The following is an 18,771-nucleotide window of genomic DNA, read 5'->3' on the forward strand; positions in this document are numbered from 1 at the left end:
TAACAGTATTATGGGTGTGGGAACATGCAGGACCAGCACATGCTCTCAGACCTGACCTGACCTCATAAGAGGTAGACAAGCCATGTCTTGGACTGTTCAACCATTTGTCTGACCAATCTCCAACCCTCGTCCACCTAGGGAGGTCTTCCAGGCAAGTCCAACCGGGAACAGGAAGAGGAAGACCCAAGACATGCTGGAAAGATTATATTTCCCAGCTCGCATGGTAACACCTTGGGAAGAGTTACAGGACTTGACCGAGGATAGGAAGTGTGGGTTGAGCTGCTTGCTCTGCTGCCACCGTGACCCAGGCCTGGATAAGTGGCTGAAAATGAATGAATGATTGTTCAGCCATGGTAGATGTATGCATTCCATTGAATGCCTTTCTGGATTTGATCTGTCTATTTTTCTATCTGTCTGTTTTCACTTTCTTGTGTCATTCATGACCTATCTCTACTGCCTCTACTGGTGGTTGGCTCTCACTGCGGTATTGTATCACTTCCTGTTCCGGAGCACAGCGGTGTTTTGCTGTATCTGTTAGCTGTTTAATCTGCGCAGTTAGATTCACAGTGTAATCTTCACGTGCCTTAACTAAAGCACTCCCTCTGCTGAATCACCTCTAAATTATTTACACATTATTCATGTTGTGTGTTTTTAGGAATTGCCTAGCTTAGCGCAGCTACTAGCTCTTAGCCGGTTTAGCATGGCGGCTTCTCCTGTCTCTCCCGCACTTTTCTGCGCTGGGTGTGAAATGTTTAGTTATTCCTCGGCCTCCTTTAGCAGTAATGGTAGTTGTAATAAGTGTAGCTTATTCATAGCTTTGGAGGCCAGGCTGGGCGAATTGGAGACTCAGCTCCGCAACTTGGAAAATCCTACAGCTAGCCAGGCCCCTGTAGTCGGTGCGGACCAAGGTAGCTTAGTCGCCGTTAGTTCCCCTCCAGCAGATCCCGAGCAGCCGGGAAAGCAGGCCGACTGGGTGACTGTGAGGAGGAAGCGTAGTCCTAAACAGAAGCCCCGTGTACACCGCCAACCCGTTCACATCTCTAACCGTTTTTCCCCACTCGGCGACACACCCGCCGAGGAACAAACTCTGGTTATTGGCGACTCTGTTTTGAGAAATGTGAAGTTAGCAACACCAGCAACCATAGTCAAATGTCTTCCGGGGGCCAGAGCAGGCGACATTGAAGGAAATTTGAAACTGCTGGCTAAGGCTAAGCATAAATTTGGTAAGATTGTAATTCACATCGGCAGTAAAGACACCCGGTTACGCCAATCGGAGGTCACTAAAATTAATATTGAATCGGTGTGTAACATTCAAAAACAATGTCGGACTCTGTAGTTTTCTCTGGGCCCCTCCCCAATCAGACCGGGAGTGACATGTTTAGCCGCATGTTCTCCCTGAATTGCTGGCTGTCTGAGTGGTGTCCAAAAAATGAGGTGGGCTTCATAGATAATTGGCAAAGCTTCTGGGGAAAACCTGGTCTTGTTAGGAGAGACGGCATCCATCCCACTTTGGATGGAGCAGCTCTCATTTCTAGAAATCTGGCCAATTTTCTTAAATCCTCCAAACCGTGACTATCCAGGGTTGGGACCAGGAAGCAGAGTTGTAGTCTTACACACCTCTCTGCAGCTTCTCTCCCCCTGCCATCCCCTCATTACCCCATCCCCGTAGAGACGGTGCCTGCTCCCAGACCACCAATAACCAGCAAAAATCTATTTAAGCATAAAAATTCAAAAAGAAAAAATAATATAGCACCTTCAACTGCACCACAGACTAAAACAGTTAAATGTGGTCTATTAAACATTAGATCTCTCTCTTCTAAGTCCCTGTTAGTAAATGATATAATAATTGATCAACATATTGATTTATTCTGCCTTACAGAAACCTGGTTATAGCAGGATGAATATGTTAGTTTAAATGAGTCAACACCCCCGAGTCACACTAACTGCCAGAACGCTCGTAGCACAGGCCGAGGTGGAGGATTAGCAGCAATCTTCCACTCCAGCTTAATATTAATCAAAAACCCAGACAGAGCTTTAATTCATTTGAAAGCTTGACTCTTAGTCTTGTCCATCCAAATTGGAAGTCCCAAAAACCAGTTTTATTTGTTGTTATCTATCGTCCACCTGGTCGTTACTGTGAGTTTCTCTGTGAATTTTCGGACCTTTTGTCTGACTTAGTGCTTAGCTCAGATAAGATAATTATAGTGGGCAATTTTAACATCCACAAAGATGCTGAGAATGATGCTGCAACCTCAACGCTGCATTTAATCTATTGTTAGACTCGATTGGCTTTTCTCAAAATGTAAATGAGTCCACCCACCACTTTAATCATACCTTAGATCTTGTTCTGACTTATGGTATGGAAATTGAAGACTTAACAGTATTCCCTGAAAACCCCCTTCTGTCTGATCATTTCTTAATAACATTTACATTTACTCTGATGGACTACCCAGCAGTGGGGAATACATTTCATTACAGTAGAAGTCTTTCAGAAAGCGCTGTAACTAGGTTTAAGGATATGATTGCTTCTTTATGTTCTCCAATGCCATATACCAACACAGGGCAGAGTAGCTACTTAAACTCTGTGAGTGAGATAGATTATCTCGTCAATAGTTTTATATCCTCATTGAGGACAACTTTGGATGCTGTAGCTCCTCTGAAAAAGAGAGCCTTAAATCAGAAGTGCCTGACTCCGTGGTATAACTCACAAACTCGCAGCTTAAAGCAGATAACCCGTAAGTTGGAGAGGAAATGGCGTCTCACTAATTTAGAAGATCTTCACTTAGCCTGGAAAAAGAGTCTGTTGCTCTATAAAAAAGCCCTCCGTAAAGCTAGGACATCTTACTACTCATCACTAATTGAAGAAAATAAGAACAACCCCAGGTTTCTTTTCAGCACTGTAGCCAGGCTGACAAAGAGTCAGAGCTCTATTGAGCCGAGTATTCCTTTAACTTTAACTAGTAATGACTTCATGACTTTCTTTGCAAATAAAATTTTAACTATTAGAGAAAAAATTACTCATAACATTACTTCCTCCAAACCATCAACACGTCTATTAGACCCCATTCCTACCAGCTATCTTAGCTAATTATAGGCCAATCTCCAACCTTCCTTTTCTCTCAAAAATTCTTGAAAGGGTAGTTGTAAAACAGCTAACTGATCATCTGCAGAGGAATGGTCTATTTATCAGTCAGGGTTTAGAATTCATCATAGTACAGAAACAGCATTAGTGAAGGTTACAAATGATCTTCTCATGGCCTCAGACAGTGGACTCATCTCTGTGTTTGTTCTGTTAGACCTCAGTGCTGCTTTTGATACTGTTGACCATAAAATTTTATTACAGAGATTAGAGCATGCCATGGGTATTAAAGGCACTGCGCTGCGGTGGTTTGAATCATATTTATATAATAGATTACAATTTGTTCATGTAAATGGGGAATCTTCTTCACAGACTAAGGTTAATTATGGAGTTCCACAAGGTTCTGTGCTAGGACCAATTTTATTCACTTTATATATGCTTCCCTTAGGCAGTATTATTAGACGGCATTGCTTAAATTTTCATTGTTACGCAGATGATACCCAGCTTTATCTATCCATGAAGCCAGAGGACACACACCAATTAGCTAAACTGCAGGATTGTCTTACAGACATAAAGACATGGATGACCTCTAATTTCCTGCTTTTAAACTCAGATAAAACTGAAGTTATTGTACTTGGCCCCACAAATCTTAGAAACATGGTGTCTAACCAGATCCTTACTCTGGATGGCATTACCCTGACCTCTAGTAATACTGTGAGAAATCTTGGAGTCATTTTTGATCAGGATATGTCATTCAATGCGCATATTAAACAAATATGTAGGACTGCTTTTTTGCATTTGCGCAATATCTCTAAAATTAGAAAGGTCTTGTCTCAGAGTGATGCTGAAAAACTAATTCATGCATTTATTTCCTCAAGGCTGGACTACTGTAATTCATTATTATCAGGTTGTCCTAAAAGTTCCCTGAAAAGCCTTCAGTTAATTCAAAATGCTGCAGCTAGAGTGCTGACAGGGACTAGAAGGAGAGAGCATATCTCACCCATATTGGCCTTTCTTCATTGGCTCCCTGTTAATTCTGGAATAGAATTTAAAATTCTTCTTCTTACTTATAAGGTTTTGAATAATCAGGTCCCATCTTATCTTAGGGACCTCATAGTACCATATCACCCCAATAGAGCGCTTCACTCTCAGACTGCAGGCTTACTTGTAGTTCCTAGGGTTTGTAAGAGTAGAATGGGAGGCAGAGCCTTCAGCTTTCAGGCTCCTCTCCTCTGGAACCAGCTCCCAATTGGGATCAGGGAGACAGACACCCTCTTTACTTTTAAGATTAAGCTTAAAACTTTCCTTTTTGCTAAAGCTTATAGTTAGGGCTGGATCAGGTGACCCTGAACCATCCCTTAGTTATGCTGCTATAGACTTAGACTGCTGGGGGGTTCTCATGATGCACTGAGTGTTTCTTTCTCTTTTGGCTCTGTATGCACCACTCTGCATTTAATCATTAGTGATTGATCTCTGCTCCCCTCCACACCATGTCTTTTTCCTGGTTCTCTCCCTCAGCCCCAACCAGTCCCAGCAGGTGACTGCCCCTCCCTGAGCCTGGTTCTGCTGGAGGTTTCTTCCTGTTAAAAGGGAGTTTTTCCTTCCCACTGTCGCCAAGTGCTTGCTCACAGGGGGTCGTTTTGACCGTTGGGGTTTTTCCATAATTATTGTATGGCTTTGCCTTGCAATATAAAGCACCTTGGGGCAACTGTTTGTTGTGATTTGGCCCTATATAAATAAAATTGATTTGATTTGATTTGATTTCCGAAACAAGGATAGAGGAAAGCTTCTCAGTAATGTCTTTCAAACTGCATAAAATGATTTGGGTCAAATGGTTTACCTGGATCGTATGTTTCCGTGTAGATGTAGATGTCACACCGGCTGAAGAATATGGTAAGTAGGTATTTTATGTAAGCAGGTATGTTACTGTCTAATTCCACTTATACAGTGAGGCAAATAAATATTTGATCCACTGTGGATTTCGCAAATTTTTCCACCTACAAAGAATGGAGAGGTCTGTAACTTTTTATCGTAGGTACACTTCAACTGTGAGAGACAGAATCTAAAAAAAAATACAAAACATAAAATCACATTGTATGATTTTTAAATAATTAATTTGCATTATATTGCATAAATGATCACCTACCAACCAGCAAGAATTCTGGGTCTCACAGACCTGTTAGTTTTTCTTTAAGAAATCCTCCTATTCTGCACTCTAAACATGTATTAATTGCACTTACTTGAACCCGTTACCTGTATAAAAGACACCTGTCCACACACTCAATCACACTCCAACCTATCCACCATGGCCAAGACTAAAGAGCTGTCAGGGGCACCAGGGACAAAAGTGTAGACCTGCACAAGGCTGGGATGGGCTACAGGACAACAGACAAGCAGGTTGGTGAAATGTCAACAACTGTTGGTGTAATTATTAGAAAATGGAAGAAACACAAGATGACTGTCAATCTTCCTCATTCTAGGGTTCCATGCAAGATCTTCCCTTGTGGAGTAAGAATGATTCTGAGAAACCCCAGAACTACACTGTAGGACCTGGTCAATGACATGAAGAGAGCTAGGACCACAGTCGCAAAGATTACATTAGTAACACGCTATGCCTTCATGGTTTAAAATCCTGCAGGTCAGCAAGGTCCCCTGTTCAAGCCAGCACATTTCCAGGGCCATTTGATGTTCACCAGTGACCATCTGGATGATCCAGAGGAGGTATGGGAGAAGGTCATGTGGTCAGATCAGACCAAAATACAGGTTTTTGGTATCAACTCCACTCACCATGTTTGGAGGATGGGAACAATCCCAAGAACAATGTCCCAAGTGTGAAGCATGGGGGTGGAAACATCATTTTTGGGGGTGCTTTTCTGCAAAGGGGACAGGATGACTGCACCATATTGAAGGGAGGATGGTTGGGGTCATGTATCGTGAGATTTTGAAGATTGAAGATTGGTCATGGCTGGGTCTTTCAGCATGACAATGACCTGAAACACACAGCCACGGCAACAAAGGAGTGGCTCCGTAAGAAGCATTTCAAGGCCCTGGAGTGGCCTAGCCAGCCTCCAGACCTGAACTCCATCGAAAATCTTTGGAGGGAGCTGAAATTTGAAGCCTGAAAGATCTGGAGAAGATCTGTATGGAGGATTGGACCAAAATCTCCGCCACAGTGTGCGCAAATTTGCTCAAGAACTACAGGAATCATCTGACCTCTGTATTTGCAAAAAAAGGTTTCTGTACCAAATATTAAGGTCTGTTTTTTCTGTTGTATCAAATACTTATTTCCTGCAATAAAATGCAAATTCCTCTCTGAGAACCATCACCTTATTGTGGTGGAGAGGTTTGTGTGCCTGTATGAACCTGAGAGCTGTGTTGTCTGGAGCCTTTATGCTCCTGGAAGGGTCTCCCATGGCAAACTGGTGTCAGGCGAGGGGCCAGACTAAGAATGGTTCACAAGACACCATGAAAAAACAAGGTAGAGAAAATTGGACCCAGCCCAGAGGAAGTCCGGGGCCCCCGTCTGGAGCCAGGCTTGGATGGAGGGCCCATCAGCAAGCGCCTGGTGGCTAGTCTTGCCAGAGAGCTCAGTCAGGCACAGCCTGAAAAGGAAACATGGACCTTCCATTTCCACCCTGTGGGCTCACCACTCGCAGGGGAACGTTAGTGTCAGGTGCACAGTCCTATGGGTGGCAGTGAAAGTTGAGGGCCTTGGTGGACCAGACCCCGACAGCAGGGGCTAGCTCTGGGGTGTGGAATGTCACCTTGCTGTGGGGGAAGGAGCCGGAGCTTGTGCAGGAGGTGGAGCGACACCAGTTAGACCTGGTGGGCCTCGTCTCCATGCACAGCCTCAGCTCTGTAATCACTCTCCTTGATTTTGTGTTTAAGTGTTTAAATGGGGTGGCTCCTGAATACCTCTCAGAGTCTTTGACTCCATATGCACCTCTCAGATCAGTGAGGTCTGAAAACCAGCTTTTATTAAATGTGCCCAGATCTCGATTAAAGACTCGAGGTGATCAAGCCTTTTCGGTGGCTGCACCCAAACACTGGAACAGTTTGCCTTTACATATCAAAGCTGCTCCATCTCTAGAGTCTTTAAAAAAGCTCTTAAGACCTACCTTTATGCTTTGGCTTTCAATACAATTTAAGCTCTATGTGTCTGTTTTTTTACTTGACTTTTGTTTATTTGGATTTTAATTGCCCTGTTTTTGTAATGTTTTTGATATTGTTTTTAACATGTGAAGCACTTTGGGCAGCTGGTGTTGTTGAAAATGTGCAATATAAATAAAATGGACATTGACATAGGGGTTGGACCTTATTCTTCTGCCCAGGGTGTGAGGCGCCGCTCGGGTGTAGGGATACTCACAAGTCCCGGCTGAGTGCCGCTACTTTGGAGTTTACCCTGGTAGATGAGAGGGTCGCCTCCCTGCGCTTTCGGGTGGCCGGGGGGAAAACTCTGACTGTTGTTTGTGCGTACGCACTGATCAGCAGTTTGGAGTATTCGGCCTTCCAGGACTCTGTCAAAGGAGTCCTGTATGGGGCTCTGGGGAGGGGGGGGGGGGGAGGAGTCCATTGTTCAGCTGGGGGACTTCAACACACACCTGGGCAATGATGGAGACACCTGAAGAGGCATTATGGGGAGGACTTCTCTGCTAGTCACGGACTGTCCATAACCAACACCATGTTCGAACATAAAGATGCTCATAAGTGTACGTAGTACCAGAGCACCCTAGGCCGAAGATTGATTTTGTGATCGTATCATCTGATTTGAGGCTGCATGTTCTGGACACTCAGGTGAAGAGAGGGGCAGAGCTGTCAACTGATCACCATCTGGTGGTGAGTTGGATCAGAGGGTGGGGGAGGTCTTTGGACAGACCTGGCAAGCCCAAACGGATAGTGCGGGTGAACTGGGAACGTCTGGAGGAGCCGACTGTCTGACAGATCTTCAACTCACACCTCCAGCAGAGCATCCCTGTGGAGGTTGTGGGCATTGAACCAGAATGGACAATGTTCAAAGCTTCCATTGCTGAAGCTGATGGAGGATTATCATCAATTTCCATCGTGGAAGTCACTGACTTTGTCAAACAACTCCGCAGTGGCAAGGTCCTGGGGGCTGATGAAATGCTGAAGGCTCTGGGTGTGGAGGGACTGTCTTGGGAGAGACATTGTGCTGAGGTCTGAGACAGTGCCTAAGGAGTGGAAAACTGGGGTGGTGGTCCCCATAAGAAAGGGGACCAGAGAGTGTGTGGCAATTACAGGGGCATCACACTACTCAGCCTCCCTGGTAAAGTCTACTCCAGGGTGTTGGAAAGGAGGGTTCGGCCGAGAGTCAAACCTCTGATTGAAGACGAACAATGTGGGTTCCGTCCTGGTCGTGGAACAACCGACCAGCTCTTCACTCTCACAAGGATCCTGGAGGATGCCCGGGAGTATGCCCACCCAGTCTACATATGTTTTGTGGACTTGGAGAAGGCATATGACAAGATACCCTGGGAGATACTGTGGGAGGTGCTGCAGGAGTATGGAGTAAGGGGGTCCCTTCTCAGGGCCATCCAATCTCTGTACTCACAAAACGAGAGCTGTGATCAAGCGCTCAGCAGTAAATTCTACTTGTTTCTGGTGGGGGTTGGCCTCCGCTAGGGCTGAGACTTGTCACCAATCCTGTTTGTGATATTCATGGACAGGATATCAAGGCGTAGTAATGGGGAGGCGGGTTTCCAGTTTGGTGGGCTCAGGGTCTCATCACTGCTTTTTGCAGATGATATGGTCCTATTGGCTTTATCAGCCTGTGACCTCCAACACTCACTGGATCGGTTCGCAGCTGAGTGTGAAGTGGCTGGGATGAGGATCAGCACCTCTAAATCTGTGGCCATGGTTCTCAGCAGGAAACCAATGGATTGCCTTCTCCGGGTAGGGAATGTGGTCTTGCCCCAACTGAAGGAGTTCTAGTACTTCAGGGTCTTGTTCACGAGTGAGGGGACAATGAAGCATGAGATTGGCCGGAGAATTGGCGCAGCAGGGGCGCTATTGCATTCGCTCTACGATACTGTTGTGATGAAAAGGGAACTGAGCCAAAAGGCAAAGCTCTCGATCTACTGGTCAATCTTCATTCCTACTCTCACCTATGGTCATGAGGGCTGGGTTATGACAGAAAGAACTAGATCATGGGTGCAAGTGGAAAATGGGCTTCCTTCAGAGGGTGGCTGGTGTCTCCCTTAGAGATAGGGTGAGAAGCTCATCATCCGTGCGGAGCTCGGAGTAGAGCTGCTGCTCCTTTGCATTGAAAGGAGTCAGCTGAGGTGGTTTGGGCATCTCGTAAGGATGCCCCACGGGTGCCTCCCTGGGGAGGTGTTCCTGGCACATCCATCTGGGAGGAGACCAGGGGGAAGACCCAGGACTAGGTGGAGCGATTATATCTCCACACATGCCTGGGAATGCCTTGGGATGCCCCAGTCAGATGTGGTCAGTGTGGCCCAGAAAAGGGAAGTGTGGAGTCCCCTGCTGCAGCTGTTGGCCCTGCGACCCGATCCCAGATAGGCGATAGTGGATCAAATACTTATTTGCCTCACTGTATATCACACCAGAAAATGTCAGTTTCTTTTAGCAATCCTGAAGGAAATGATTTCTCTTGAGACACGTTACACCACACATTCAGAAAAACTGATCTTGCCCATAAAGAAGGCAGGTGAGAAGTGTTGGTAATGCTGTACGTGAAGAAAGTTCAGTCATGTAATTTCAGATTACATTCATATATGCCAATGAATTCAGTGACGATTTCACAGAACAAATACATATGCACACATACGACTCACAGCTTCCCCTCCGCATCATTCCCTTACCTGAGCAATCTCCAGTTTCAGCACTCCTTCACTAAAGCCCAGGTGTTCGTCTGCTTTGATCTCATGTCCATCTTTGCTCCACAGAGCAGAGGTCTCCTTTTTTATATTGCCAACCTGACAAAAACCAACAGAGGAGTGTGACATTTTGAAAAGAAAAGCTCTTTCAAAACAACCTGGCAGGTCGACTTCTCAAAGCTCAGTCTGACCTTGCACTTCAGGATAGCACAACATTCTGGGGTCACCTCGTAATCCAAATACTCGATAAAGTGCGGTCCTGCAATAAAGATAATGAGATACTAGATGCAGAATTAGATCTTAGTAAGTCAGGCAAATGAGCATTCTGTACCTTGTTTTCTGAACCATTCTTTCCTCTGGAACTCTGATTCCTTCTGCAGCTCCTTGAACACTGCAAGAGAAATAAAATGATTGTTGGCGGAAATCAAGACTTACTCATGATGCTAACGGCTGACATATTACTCCATACGTAACTATTTATCTAGACCATAAATGACCTCACGTGTGTGGCTTTGTATGTGTGTATGTGTCCGTGTCCACAGCAAAGCTCTTGGCATAGTGGCTTTCTGTGTACATATGTTGCCACATCACTGAATGAAAAAACAAACAAACTGCTGAACACACCTCTTCGATGATCCAGTAGAACAATTAACTGCACAACAAATGATATTATTACAGATATTTTGTAATAAAATGCTCACAAAAGAGCCATTGAGTCATGCTAATATTAGCCATTATCATCGCACTATGTGATGCTGAAAGATTAAATCAATCATGAATCGCTGCTTTAAGGTGCTCAGCTAAAAGCCTTGTTCAGGTCAACAACCAGTTTTAAACTAAACTTAAAACTTTTAAATAATAAATAAAAAAATAATAAAGCTTGTTCTTCTCCTTCTACGTGTTTATTGGCGGATTGCAAACCAGCTTTTGATGTGCATACCACCACCTACTGCTTTAGAGTGTGCAGAATCATGGCACTAATTATTTCAAGCCAATACAATACAGAACATGAAACAAAAAAATTAAATATAATGCAAAGCTAAAATACCCTCGGCCGTATGAGCATAAAAATAGGAAACAGGATGTGACCTTTTTATCTCTTAAAATAGGTCAGACTTAGCCATCTTTGAACTTGTCCAAGGTCTGTGTCCCAACAGACAGACAGACATGGACAGACACAAGGCCTTCGTAATACCTGATATCATATTTTAGCCTCGGGTGAAAATATAATAATCAAAACGTACAATAAATATCCTAACAGTATTAGGAAAGAACATGCTTGATACATTTAGCACAGTCATACGAGGTCTGTTAGAAAAGTATCCGACCTTATTATTTTTTTCAAAAACCATATGGATTTGAATCACGTGTGATTACATCAGACATGCTTGAAGCCTCGTGGGCATGTGAGAGTTTTTTCACGCCTGTCGGTTACATCATTCCCCTGTGGGCAGTCTTTGAGTGAGGAGTCGCCCACCCTCTCGTCGATTTTTTTATTGTTTAGGAATGGCTCAGAGACTGCTGCTTTGTTTGATCAAAGTTTTTTCAAAACTGTAAAGCACAACTGAGTGGACACCATTCGATAAATTCAGCTGGTTTTCGGTAAAAATTTTAACGGCTGATGAGAGATTTTGGTCTGGTAGTGTCGCTTTAAGGACGGCCCACGGCGCCTGACGGCAATCTGCGCTTCGAGGCGGCAGCGTCTCGCCGTTTCAAGTTGAAAACTTCCACATTTCAGGCTCTGTTGACCCAGGAAGTCGTCAGAGAACAGAGAAATTTCAGAAGAAGTCGGCATGAGGAGTTTATTCGGACATTCCATTGTTAACGGACATTTTGTAATGAAAGAACGCGCGGGCAGAGTCGCATGTCGGGCCGGACCCGACCGCGGGGGGGTCGCAACAGGAAAAACACCTCCGTTGGAAACCTTAACGGGCAAGTTGGAACATGCCCAAGCTGTTAAACAATTTCTCAGTTACTCACTTGTTGAAAGCCATCAAAAGCCGCCTGAATTTTACAAATGGTTTTCAACACAGAGGTGTTTTTCCTGTCACGGCGCACACAGATTTGCCGAGTCGTCACGGAAATGACTCGGCGAATTTGCGCGCACGTCTTTCATTAAAAAATGTCCTTAAACAGTGGAATGTCCACATAAAGTCCTCATGCTGGCCTCTTCTGAATCTTCTCTGTTCTCTCACGATGTCCTGGGTGAATTAAGCCTTAAATTAGGATGTTTTCAGGTCGAAACAGGCCGACGACGGCGCCTGGAAGCGCTGGGCGACGTCCCGCTCCGTGGGAAGTCCTTACAGCGACAGAAACACCCCATAATCTCTCATCAGCTGTTAAACTTTTCACCGAAAACCAGCTAAATTTCTCGAATAGTGTCCACTTGGATATTCCTCACAGGTCCAGAAAAAATTTTGATAAAGCAACGCGCGCCGTCTCGAGCAGCGTGTGAAACAAAGGAATTCAGCCGAGAGGGCGGGACCACATCTCACTCAAGGCCTGCCCACAGGGAAATGACGTCACCGACACGCGTGTAAAAACTCACGCATGCGCACGAGGGTTCAAGCATGATTGGTGTAATCGCACGTCATTCAAATCCATATAGTTAAAAAAAAAAAGTGTCGGTTTCTTATCTAATAGACCTCGTACAGTACTTTTAAAAGACTGAACAATAGCACTCTGTAAGTGTTCCAGGTTATTTATAGCCTAAACTATTTATAGCCTAAACCCACCATGTTGATCCACTGATTTCAACAGTCTGCTTACATTTAAAAAGAAAAAGAAAAAGAATTAAAACTTGGTAATTACTTTTCAGCCGTGCCAAGACAGGTACCTCTGTTACTCATGCTGATACTGGTTCACAGATCTAGCAACTTGCTTCCAATGAACTGCGTGCTGAATAAGCCATCTCACACTCTCAGGTGACGCACTGCATTGTGGGAGAGGTGAGAGGTCATCTGACCCAAACAGCTGACAAATGTGAGTGGCGCTATTTAAATCAAAGTAATTTCTCTCTGTTTATCTGTATTTTGGGGGTAATTCCAGCTCCAATAGCGTATCTTAAAGTTGCTGCAGTTAAAAAGCTTGTAGTTGGATCTTGGTACTCTTAACTGAGTGTCCCGTGGGGTAAATGTTTTTTTAGGACTTTATTAGAGCAAAACAGAACAAAGGAATACAGTGACAACTCTCAGCATATATAACAAATAATCAGATGTAATAATGAAGCAATTATGAACCTCCAAAGAAAATACAATCTTTTTCTCAATGAGTTGGGTGGGTTGTATCCGTTATAATGCGGTCTGAAGCATTTACTTTAAAAATTACAGTGTTTAAAGTGGGTCATATCCCAGCTAGGATAATGGAATTGGACTGCGGTTCTATTTTGTGTTTTCTTCTCTTAACTGGGGTCATGATAAAGAGGAACAGCCAGGGGCAAGAGGTGAAATTATTGGACCAAGAATGTTTCCATTAATCAGGAGCGAAAGTCGGAAGTTTGAAGACAATCACATACCGTAATAGTTCCGACCATAAGCGATGTCAACTAGCGATCCAGCTGTTTATTCCCAGGACCCGCCGGGCAGCTTGTGGTGTATCGGGAAGACGGATGGAGACAGAAGGGCCACCAGGAGTCTGTGGATTAACTTGACTCAACACGGAAAACCTCACCCAGCCCGGACACAGAAAGGATGAACAGACTGATCGCTCTTTTGCTCTCACCGGCTCTTGTCGGTGTTTATTCTCGCTGTTCTTAGTTGGTGGAGCGATCTGTCTGGTTCATTCCGATAATAAATGAGATTCTGGCATGCTAGCTAGTTATGTGGCCCGTGTGGTAGACGTCAACTTCTTAGAGGGACAAGTGACGTTCAGCCACACGAGACTGAGCAAAAAAAACATGGGTAATTATGAGTGTAGTGAAGAAGAAAGCAGGCATGCCATATTGTTTAAGCCTGCAGCAACCAGTGCTTGGGTCCCATGGCCGTTGACCCAGAAATGCTATAGGCTCTCCGAGTCATGCACACTCATAACAGTGAGATGGCTTATTCACTTTATTCAGGAAGTCACGGTGGAAGGCTCCATTTTGTCAAGCAGCTTCTGGTTTGCCACTGCGTCGATGATTAGCCACGTGGGAACACAGTATGCTAGAAGCATCCAAACATGAGCAGCATTAATTGTTCAGTTCATGAGTGCCATAACAACTGGAATAAGAGGAAACTATCGCTTTCAGAATGATGTTTTGAAGATGAGAGATCTGAGTGCTGTGGACCAGGTTTTAATTTGTTCCCTCCTCCATCGAAAGACAAGGATTTCTGGGGCTGGCTAAAGGCGCTGAATTTGAAAAATCCACTCAAACGTCCCTATGTCTGTTCTTTTTATTTTATGGAGAAAAAACCCACACCATTGGATCCTTACTCAGAGGAATGGTTGGGCTACAACGCTTTGTTTTTTTTTTTCAAGATGGCGCTGTTGAAGCAGCAGCCTGTTACTTCAGCTCTGCCTCCTCTTTTCCTACTTTTGCTATTTTTAATACTTTTTAATGGTGCTTATTTGTTTTTATTTGCAATGGGTGGTACCCTGTGCAAGTATGCACATGGGAAACCCACCTTTGGTACTCTTGTGATTATTTTTATGCTGCTCTCGGCACTTTTTGAGGCAGCGCGGGGAAATCCCTTTGTTTCCAGCTCCGGACGTCCCATTGTTTATAGCCAGGATCAGCTGCTTGGACTAAGAGACTCAATGCACAGTGGGCCTGGCCCCCACTATGCTGAGCACCCTGACGTACCTGCAGACATTCGGAAGAAACGTAGGGGCTGCAGGGGCGGCCAGACAAAGCAAAGAAGGAGTTATATTCTGTCTGTGATCATGGGGAATGTAAGATCTCTCCGCAACAAGACCGAGGAGCTAGCAGCGCTAACCCGTTTCCAGAGGCTGTATAAAGGCTGCAGTCTCATGTGCTTCACGGAGACGTGGTTGGATGAACATGTACCGGACTCTTTAATCAACATGGATGGCTTCACACTTATCCGCGCGGACAGGACGCTGGGGGAGAGTGGAAAAAAGAGAGGAGGGGGCGTCGCTGTTTATGTGAGCGAGAGATGGTGCAGCGTAACTCATATTCACGTGAAGGAGCAGATCTGCTCCTCGGAAGTAGAGCTACTCGCGGTGAGCATGAGGCCGTACTATCTCCCATGGGAGTTTGGAACTGTGATTACGCTCTGCGCGTATATTCCTCCCTCTTTGGATGCCGCCGCTGCCTGTGAGCAGATTCACAGCACAGTCACGCGGCTGCAGATACAACAACCACGCGCGCTCTTCCTCATCACCGGGGACTTTAATCACGCCTCCCTCTCCGCCACCCTCCCCACATTCACCCAGTACGTCACGTGTAAAATCAGGGACAATAGAATACTGGACCTTTTTTACGCTAATGTGGAGGACGCTTACACCTCCACCCCCCTCCCCCCGCTGGGATGCTCTGATCACAATCTCGTCTATCTGCTCCCCCAATACACACCCAGGGTGAGAAGACAGCCAGTGCAGAAAAGGTCAGTGAAACTCTGGACTGAAGAGGCCACTGAGAGGCTGAGGGACTGCTTCAGAACCACAGACTGGAGCATGTTTCAAAACTCTTATGGTGAAGACATCAACGGCCTGACCCAGTGTGTCACTGACTACATGAACTTTTGTGTGGAGAGCACCGTGCCCACCTGGAGGGTACGGTGCTTCCCCAACAACCACCCCTGGGTGACCCCTGAGCTGAAGGCCCTGATGAACCAAAAGAAGAGGGCTTTCAACTCGTGAGACAGAGAGGAGCAGCGTAGAGTCCAACAGGAGCTCCAGTGGAACATCCGTGCAGCCAAGAAGGTGTATGGAGGGAAGATGGAGGAGCAGCTGGCCCGGAAAAATGTCAGAGACGTATGGAGGTGCCTCAAGACCACCTCCATATTTGGGCAGGGTGCCAGCAGGACTGCAGATGGGGATTCTTGGTTCGCAGAGGAGCTAAACAGCTACTTTAACTGTTTTGGCTCCTCCACGCCTGCCCCCAACACCCTCCCCCCCCTGCTCCTGGCCCTCCACATGTCTCCAGCAGCCAGCCCTCCAGTCCCTCTGACACACCACCTTCTACCCCTGGTCACCTCCACTGCACCACAGACCTCGCTCCCCCCCTGCGACTGTATTCAGCACAAGCCCACCTCAGCTCACACCCCAGCTGCCCCCTCCCCCTCACTGTAACTCCAACCGAGGTGAGAGGCCAACTCCTGCGGCTGAAGCAGAGGAAAGCAGCAGGACCTGATGGGATCTCCCTGAGGCTGCTGAGGACCTGTGCAGATGAGCTCTGTGAGGTCCTCAGCCACATCTTCAACATGAGTCTCAGCCTGGCGGTGGTCCCCACCCTGTGGAAGACCTCCTGTGTGGTCCCAGTTCCCAAAACACTGCACGCCAAGGAACCAGCCCACTACAGACCAGTTGCCCTGACCTCCCACCTCATGAAGACCATGGAACGGCTCGTCCTGTCTCACCTCTGCACCGTGGTGAGCAACACCCGGGACCCACTGCAGTTCGCCTACAGGCCCAACATCGGGGTAGATTACGCTGTCATCTACCTACTGCAACGAGTGCTCACCCACCTGGAGCGCTGTGAGAGTCATGTTCTTTGATTTCTCCAGCGCTTTCATCACTATCAGACCGGCACTGCTGTGGGGGAAACTGGAGGACGCAGGTGTGGATGGACACCTCGCTGCCTGGACCACTGACTACCTCACTGACCGCCCGTAGTACATGCGGCTGCGCGGCTGTCAGTCTGAGGTGGTAAGGTGCAGCACCAGGGCCCCCCAGGGCACTGTCCTCTCGCCTTTCCTCTTCAACCTCTACACCTCGGACTTCACCTACAACACAGACAGCTGCCACCTCCAGAAGTTCTCTGATGACTCCATCATTGTGGGTTGCGTGTCTGAGGGGAACAAGCTGGAGTACCGGTCAGTCATCACAGACTTCGTGGACTGGTGTGAGCGCAACCACTTGTGTCTCAACACCAGTAAGACGAAGGAGATGGTGATCGACTACAGGAGTAAACCACCACCTCACCCACCGGTGAACATCCAGGGGGAGGACATAAAGACTGTGGACAGTCTCAAATACCTGGGTGTTCACCTCAACAGCAAACTGGACTGGACTCACAACACCGACACCCTGTACAAAAAAGGTCAGAGTCGCCTCCAACTCCTGAGGAGACTGAGAGCCTTTGGAGTGAACAGGCCTCTGTTTAAGACCTTCTACAACTCTTTTGTAGCCTCAGCTCTCCTCTATGCTGCCGTCTGTTGGGCCCCAGGCAGCACAGAGCGGAAGAGAAAGAGACTGAACAAGCTGGTCAGGAAGTCCAGCTCAGTCCTGGGCTGTCCTCTGGAGTCTCTGGAGGAGGTGGCTGAGAGGAGGGTGTTAACCAGGCTCAAATCCATCATGGACAACTCCTCTCACCCTCTGCACTGGACTGTAGTGGAGCTGACCAGCTCGTTCAGTGACAGACTGAGGCAACCTCAGTGCAAGAAGGAAGGATACCGCAGGTCGTTCCTCCCTGCTGCTATCAGGCTGTACAATAACACTGTGAAATAACCACATGCAATAATATGTCCACAAATCATGTGCAATATTAATATGTCCACAAATCATGTGCAATAACAACTCGTTTACAAATCCCAGCACTAATGTCACCTTATCATATCTAAACTCCACTTCACATATTGTAAAGAAGATGCTCCTATCTCCTTTTCGATCCCAATCATGTTTATATATATGCATATGTATATGTGTATGTGTATAGGTATATGTGTGCATATGGGTATGTGTGTATGGGTGTGTGTGTGTATATATATATATATATATATATATATATATATATATATATATATATATATATATATATATATATATATATATATATATGTATGTACGTGGGTGTGTATGTAGATGTGTATATGTGTGTATGTATGTATGAATGTGTACGAGTATCTATCTATCTATCTATCTATCTATCTATCTATCTATCTATCTATCTATCTATCTATCTATCTATCTATCTATCTATCTATCTATCTATCTATATATATATATATATACGATACATGAGTGCGTGTGTGTATACATATACATACATATTCTATTTCTACCTCATTTCTTATGTCTTGTACTGTTACAAGTGTTACTATTATTGCTTATCCTTGCACATGCTGTTTGATGAACATTTTCCTCTACTTGCACCCACCTTGTGTGTTTTCTTAAGAGCTGACGTAACATGTGAATTTCTCCTCTGTGAGATCAATAAAGTTTATCTATCTATCTATCATGGCGGATGCTAGTGAGACAAATGGGTAAGCTATGTTTGTAACGTTAGCTGCTATCTAATTTTCTCATTTTTTGGCATTTGATACAACCAAGCACTGCATGAAATAACACCATACGTATATTAACGTTACGTAATCTTGGCATTACGGTGGTACCACTTGTCGGGTAGTATTTTAACTTGATTGTGCTTTTATACGAGCTTTGCGCTGCACAGCCATAGCCAAACCGTCCACGGTGAGTGACAACACAAAGTAGTTAAAAATAATCGAGGGCCACTTTTTTATGTTATCTTCCCACTCTGTTATGACCTGTGGGTGAGCCAGAGTCATTCCCTTTGAGTTTTCCAAAAAGCTCAAATGGATATTGAAAACACCACTCAGCGGAAGTCCTAAAAAAATGGAAATGCCTCTGTTTTAAAAGTGGGCAGGGCTGAATAAGGTGAATAATGCTCTTCTAATCACTACAAGGTTGTATTTGTTTCAACTGTTTCTGTTTGGC

General features: G+C 45.5%; 1 protein-coding gene across 5 annotated transcripts in view; it reads right to left on the minus strand.

Moving 5' to 3' along the window:
* Nucleotides 1-18,771, minus strand: part of myom1b (myomesin 1b) — a 126,790-nt gene that overhangs the window by 40,827 nt on the left and 67,192 nt on the right. For all 5 annotated transcript variants that reach the window (XM_034170977.1, XM_034170984.1, XM_034170970.1 and 2 more), the window contains 3 exons: nucleotides 10,265-10,324; nucleotides 10,125-10,192; nucleotides 9,919-10,032 (listed from right to left, as the gene is read on the minus strand). In XM_034170977.1, coding sequence (XP_034026868.1) covers nucleotides 9,919-10,032; nucleotides 10,125-10,192; nucleotides 10,265-10,324 — 242 coding nt within the window. The remainder of the gene's footprint in view (nucleotides 1-9,918; nucleotides 10,033-10,124; nucleotides 10,193-10,264; nucleotides 10,325-18,771) is intronic.

This window comes from Thalassophryne amazonica, chromosome 1 (assembly GCF_902500255.1).
Source record: "Thalassophryne amazonica chromosome 1, fThaAma1.1, whole genome shotgun sequence".
In the NCBI taxonomy this organism is placed as follows: domain Eukaryota; kingdom Metazoa; phylum Chordata; class Actinopteri; order Batrachoidiformes; family Batrachoididae; genus Thalassophryne; species Thalassophryne amazonica.